The sequence below is a fragment of the Opisthorchis viverrini genome (genome assembly GCF_000715545.1).
Source record: "Opisthorchis viverrini unplaced genomic scaffold opera_v5_71, whole genome shotgun sequence".
Classification (NCBI taxonomy): Eukaryota; Metazoa; Platyhelminthes; class Trematoda; order Opisthorchiida; family Opisthorchiidae; genus Opisthorchis; species Opisthorchis viverrini.
In genome coordinates, this window is record NW_008751727.1 from 870293 (window position 1) to 877298 (window position 7006).

A 7006-nucleotide genomic window follows, 5' to 3' on the forward strand; every position below is an offset into this window, starting at 1 on the left:
GAGGTGCCTACACCTCCAGACATTCACTCAGACAATCTGGATAGAAACTGACAACAAGAACGCCACTGACATCGGTTGGCAGCCATATCTTGTAGTGTCTCCAACCAGACACAGGGAGGATCACGCGGTCCCCATCCTGGAAGGCGAGTAGCACCGACAGCACCCATGCGTTTCGTGATCTCCATACTCCTCTGCCAAGTCAAGGGTTGGCCACCTCGGTAAAATGAACCTAGAAGCTACGACACCCTGTCCAGTGAAGGGCGAGCTGGATTTGGAAGAAAACATCTAGCGTACTTTCCGCTGTTTGCATAGGAGAGAAGGAAGATCTAGTCAAATCTTGAAGGGTAGTTTGCAAATGAAACGGGAATTAGAAGAGCCCAACTTCAGTATAGCAGCAAAAGGGAAAGCCCCCAGGTTGTAGACTTTCGATTGGTTCAATGGGACCCGAATTAGCATCCCCGTCTGTCACTCTTGAGAGTGCTAAGATGTCTATCACTGGTGCAGCACAATTTGGGGAGTTTAAAAAAAATTTGAGGGACAAAAATTGTCAGGACCCTTCAAACAAAATGCGATCGGTTTCGTGGATAGGTGGCCTCCTAGAGGAACCCTGAAATATGAATATCATCGTTTTGTTTAGTGTCCCTTTAGAAGAAACCGTATTCAGTATAAGGCTAGCAGTGGTGGATGCTCCGTACTCAAAACACTGAGTGAGATATACGCTATACTGACACTTACGACCCCTTGTTCAATGCTAAGCTTATCAGGACAGTCCTCGATTTGAGCTTGTTTCAACATGCACACCAACCGACGAAATGTTAACAGATTTATTATTGACAGATCATCAGAACCCCTTGGTTACAGCCTATTTCAGTAGACGAGAACCTCTGAAAATCACTTTCTGATGAATACAGTCATTTGGATGTTGATGAAAACTCTTTCAAGATAATCGGCTGGTCGATACCAACTTTCGAAGGTCTGTGGACCACAGGCTACTTATGAGACATATTCAAGAGTATGAACCAAGAGTCTGGCTTTGTTCAACATAAGATATGCAGTTGAGTTCAATTCAGTTATTCAACTCACCGCACCGGGATGAGGTGGTTCTGGCCACTCCAACTCCGTTCACGAAGGACAGGGAGTTGTGGAATGGGAGACAGGCATTAAAGGTGATGACCCAATCAGTTCATTATGAGAGTTACGCATACCGCCATGTCCCTATGGGTGGGCCCGTTAATTTCAGAGCAAACAGAAGCGTAAAACAAGAGGCTCATCTGAGGTAAAATATGAGCTCAGTGCCCTGATTTTTGCCGAATGGGAATGGCAGTGAGAACTCTCTGTTGTGACATGGATCTTGATTCACACTGAGTCATTATGATGAAGCTTACGTGGGCATCTTCTATAATGTTTCCTGCGGAGCTGGGAAAAAATAATATATCAGTAAAAATCATACAACTTACAAAGTACTTACGATATTACTTAAAGGCAAATCAATAAATAGAAGTATCTCGGGATAAAAATGATTTTACACCGCCACATAGTTTCATCCCCTTTTTATTGCCACTTTTCGGCCGTAAATCACTCTTAGTCTTTTCTTATCCTAGTTTACCAAAGTTAGGATGCAGCAGAAAGTTTAAGTGATGTTCAGCCGAACAAACTCCAAAGTGTGTGGGGTGGGGGGTCGCCATTGTATCGTTCACCCGGCCAGTCGTAAAGGCCGCGTAGGCAGGCCGGTTTGGCTCTGATCAAGGCTGATTTCAAGCAAAGCTGTCAGAACTGCATTCGTTTGGTGAGATGTGTTTATCTTTTCAAAAGACAGAATGAAAAAAAAACAAAATATTTAAGCTTGTCTAGGACTGGAACCAAAACACCACGTGACTCGTCTCTCAAATAGTGGATCAATAATGCATGGTGGGCATTGCCTGAAATGGTGGCACGGTTCGTGGCTCATGTGGGCCTACTAATCTACTCTGTTTCACTTCCAACGTTTGCGCAGCATGTCTATCTTGAACCGAAATCAGAAATCATCGCTCGGGACAGATATAAATTTATCCAGATTTGTATTTTGTATAGAAAAACCCGACTTTGTAGCATTACGGATAAGCTGGCGTTTGTTAACGCCTCTTGTAATGCTTCACGGTTTGGTTCTGATCCTCATCTAAATTTGACGTATACTTTCACTCATAAGCTGGCCACCCAAACTTTGACACCTGGTGTGTATATATTTACGTGCAAGGCCAGCCCAGACAGCCGTGCAGTTGTAAGCCGACGTTTGCTGATTGAACAGTACGCTCCTCGTTTGGATTGCGGCGCAAGGTCACGGGTCATCCGGATAGAACCAAAGCATTCACTTTTCCCCATTTGTTGCTTGCGCATCCCGACAAGAGCCGACTGGATAAGGGATCTGAAACGACCGATCAACTGGTGTCTTGACGACCTGAGATGTGTATCTCCATATAACAGAACACGTTTTGACAGAGGAAATTTGTATTTCCCTGAACTCAGTAACATCATGTCCGGAGCGATCACGATTCGTTGCAATGATGCGGAATATGAGGAGGAACACTATCTTATAGGTAAGTAAGTTGACTTTTTTTATCGGTGTGAAGATACTACTGATGTATTATATACAATCTCCTCTCAAAGGCCTCAAAAACAAAAAAATCTAAATTGAGAAATGAATTCTGTGGCACATATTCTTCACATTTTTGGTCATAGTTTTGATAAAACGCTCTCTGAATCACTGTCTTTGATTACGTTTTGCTGTTGGACTCAGATGAGCGCCGCTATGCAATATACAGTGATGATAGCGAGTTTGTCTGACAGAAGGTAGATGGGTATTTGTTAAATCTCGGGGTTTGAAGTCCAGGTAAACTTGATGTGAATGGAAAGACATCACTCTTGATGGACTCGAACTATCGTCAGGCCATCCCTAAGACCTACAACCTACCAGCTACGCTACTCGACTACGCTCTTTCACGTGATGTCTGTGAACTTGAAATCAGAATAAGTCGCTACGCATCGATCAACTAGACTAAAAGGCGAGCACTGTCATCACTGTGAGTGACCAACTTTTTTTACCTATAAAATGAACCAGATTGTAACATTGTTTAGATTCACATTAAACAGGCTGAGCGGAGAATCTTGAAACGCATATTCTAAGTAAGAGGAATAAAAGAATGAGCCAACAAACTACTCGTTTGATCGATATGCCAGTAAATGATATGTTTGAACTAGCATTTCTGGATTACCTAGCAACATGAGCAAGCTGTTGAAAAATCATCATCTGTAATGGCCTCGTACTTGTCGTACAGTGGTTGTAGCTGCGCATTGGAGGCTGGAGCTGATAAATTGGTGCGTAAATGCAGTACTGTCAGTGAACTGTTAAGGGGGGAAACAGGAACCAAGACAAACTAATATTTTACTTACGAGACATCCATAATTACCTTATTTTTTCATGGTTTTTGTTTCGATGACACCAAGAAGCGCAGACGTTTTTGGTTCCAAATGAGAGTAGCACTGGAAATGGAAATTCAAAATCCAGATGCATCTGAGATGTAACGAGCATATTTTGTTCGAAGTATAAGACAAACTTGTGCCCTGATAAAACGTGATAAGTATTTCCGAAGACAACAGAATATTTGATAGGGAAAACACTTATAAGCGCAAGTGATCAATTTTATGAAATAGAAGGCTGCAACAAGAATACAGTCTGCCATCCGCGAAGGATCATCATAAGCATCATCGACAGCATGACATCAGTGTTAAACACCGATGCTTCACTGCCGTACAACCATGATTTATTTGAGAGCTTTATTGTAAAGAAAAGAGTGAAGGTGGACAGAGAAGGGACTTAGTGCTAGCTTAACACAATCATTCCGAGGTGCCTGCACCCCCACACATTCACTCAGACACTCTGGATGGAAACTGACAACAAGAACGCCACTGACATCGGTTGGCAGCCATACCTTGTAGTGTCTCCTCCGACCAGGCACAGTGAGGATCACGCGGTCCCCATCCTGGAAGGCGAGTAGAACCGACGGCACCCAAACGTTTCGTGATCTCCATAGTACTCTGCCAAGTCAAGGGTTAACTACCTCTCTGTTTACGCCACTCTGAGTTGGTCATGAAAAACAGCACTCTTTTACGGCAAGAGTCCAACGTGAGTGCAAGAACATCTTGTTGTCCTGCTTGCTTCAGAGAGCGAACATTAAACGCGGCCATACAGACTGGGTGTCGAGGCTTGATGACTAATTTGGAGATTCCTGAAGATGTCGGTCGGATGTGACGAGCAGATGCTGCACGCAAAACCGATGCATGACGAACGGAGTCATCAGTCATAAGTGCCAGGCCTACAAGGAGAGAGTTATTAATGGGGTGGGGAGAGGGGGAAGAAAATGTATGTGAAGGAGAAAGAAGGGAGGCGTCATCAGTAGCCTGTTTTCGCTTATCCGCCCTGCTGTATGCAGCAAGTAAGGCGACCCGGCTGATGGCACCACGCGGCGACCGATGTGGCATGAGAGTATTGTTGGTTGTGAGTGTCATGGCTGTACGAGGGCTGGGATACTGCCAGGGCGCCCACACCTAGACAGGATATTCTCCTTTTGTATGAACAATGTAGTCCCCGAAAGAGAGTTCAACACGAGAAGATAGAACAATAACCCTCCACAGTAAAATATTTTTTGTTGAGGGAATTGCATACTGGATATTGGCTGAGAAAGCTCCAAGTCTTACTTTTCTAAGGGCGCATTTAATTCTTCAAGGATGATCAATTCTAAGCAAATCAGCACGATTTTTATGTATTAAAATATCTCTGGGTAGAATATATTGCTCTTTTTAGTATACACAATCCTTATGTCGGCCGTGAGTTTCTGATGGCGCTGGTATTCTGGAACCTAGCATCGTATCTGGCTTGGGACAAAACATGTTTCTGTGTGATGCATATTTCGTTCAAAAGGACGTTTACTGTGTTCCAACTATAAACAATAGTTGTTTGTTCATTCGGGAAGTATACTAAATTGCAAAATAATTTGACTTTAACAGAAGATCCAACTTACTCCTCAGTGAATCTCTCGTTTACAATTTTTTTCAACTGAATTTACCGCAGAAAGTTCAATTCGGGTGGCTTAGAACATAAGGATGTCGGAAACTCGGGGACAGCACCCTACAGATTAGCTCGAAAAAGGATAAAAACGCTCACGAGCTGTCGAATAGTTTTAAGCAACCTTGTGAGTTTCGTCTGAATCTTATTGTCAACCGCGAAGTTTCACAAAGGTCGATTTGTGATTGATTCCCAAGTAAGTAACTATCATGTTAACAAAGAAAAGCTGAACTTGGTAATTTGTTGAAATATTGGTAGGTCGGGTGAGTTTATTGGTTGTTGATCAGGTGGCTGTTGATCTGCGCATCAACTGCGCACTGATGATGTCTCCTCGTATGGTGACGAAACGTTTGCAAGCCAATTGCCAAGCTCGGCGAACATATCAACAGCCACCTGATCAACAACCAAAAAGCTGGACTCTCCCACCTTGAATAGTGTTTCAGCACTCCAGAGTTCTCCTCTGCCTCCTGAGTAGTGTCATATGAGAGAAAAGACGCACGCAAAAATTGTTTTTTCAAGAGTGGAAACTAGTCCGCCCTTTTCTTAATAAAAATAATCCAACGGGTAGTGTTTCCTCACTTTGATAGATTTCTGATCATATGGTTTTCAGCCAGACCTTACCAAACTGTGCTCATGACTTTATTACCCAAGTTTACCCAGTTAAGCTCTTCACACCTGAAATTTATTTGACCTCTTTTTTCTCATCCACTCAAACCACTCTGAATTCCTTCTTTCGAAGTAACAGGCATTCAATAACATTTCAGCGACTTTACGACTGGAGTGTGAAAGATTCGCTTGACCGTTGACAACAAGTGTAGCTGTGTGCATTTGCCCATATGTTTACTTCCGGATCTGTGGTTCCTTAATAGTAAAAAAAATAAAATATGGGTGACTTAAAATAGTCAGCATTTATTAGATCTCCCACGCAACAAACTGAGGGTGACTAAAAGCACAAGGGAACATTCTCAGTGTATTTGGTGTTTAGGATGCTCATCAGTGATCACGGTGAAAAGTTAATGTACTTTACCATTTTTTCGTTTCTTCACTGTTCGAAACCTATGTTTCCTTCAGGACACTCATTGTAGGCCCTTGAATCCAACAAACACCTCTGCAACTCCCAAAAAATGCACGCACTATAGGTTAAGAACCACAGTCAAAGAGTGTGATCGCTGTCTTGTAGCACTCTCCAGGGGGCATTTCCTGTAAAAATGCTTTGTTTCTGAGAAACGAACCCACCAAACGCCACCACCATTATTTTTTTTAATGTGAGTGATAATTCAGAGTTTTTGAGGTAGCTTGGCAGATTACTGACCGAGGAGGATGTAATCCATTCGGTAAACAATTTTAAATTCACCTCGTGTACGCTGCCTAGACACAGTTGAGCTTACTGAACAATATGAGCAGATTCCCAGAATATCACTATGAATTGTCAGATATGGGTGAATTTTTTTTAAAAAAAGAACAGATGAATTTGAATTGTGCAGATTAACTAAAACCCTTCCACCTATCTGACTACATCACCACTTTCAGGCCTTGGAACGTCGGGTTTGATGATCCACGTACATCCGAATCACTCCGTTTTGTTTGTCGAACAACATAAATCTTTGACATTCTGCGTCGGGTTTCCAAACAAGCCAGACTGCTTTGACCGTCGACCCGAAATTTCGCCGATCACATGCACAGCACACCAGAATAATGTCACAATCTCATTCAAAAATCGATTACAACTTACCACGGGGGTCAGCGATGGAGCATATGATATTAAGTGTCATCATCAACAAACTTTTCTCAATAGGTCAACCACCGTTTTGGTTCTTCACGATGGATCATTCATCTTGGATTGCTCAATGGCTCCAAGGATAATCTACCTGGAAAGCAAACTGAACCGCTACGTGATTTGTCGATTGA

At 42.8% G+C, this 7006-nt stretch overlaps 1 protein-coding gene across 1 annotated transcript in view; it reads left to right on the top strand.

The window, feature by feature from the left end:
• T265_04358 (hypothetical protein) overlaps positions 1-3854 on the top strand; it is a gene marked incomplete at both ends in the record, with an annotated part of 6714 nt that extends 2860 nt beyond the window's left edge. The window contains 2 exons of the mRNA XM_009169079.1: positions 1994-2573; positions 3634-3854. Of these exons, the coding sequence (XP_009167343.1) occupies positions 1994-2573; positions 3634-3854 (801 nt within the window). The remainder of the gene's footprint in view (positions 1-1993; positions 2574-3633) is intronic.
• Between the last annotated feature and the right edge of the window lie 3152 nt (positions 3855-7006).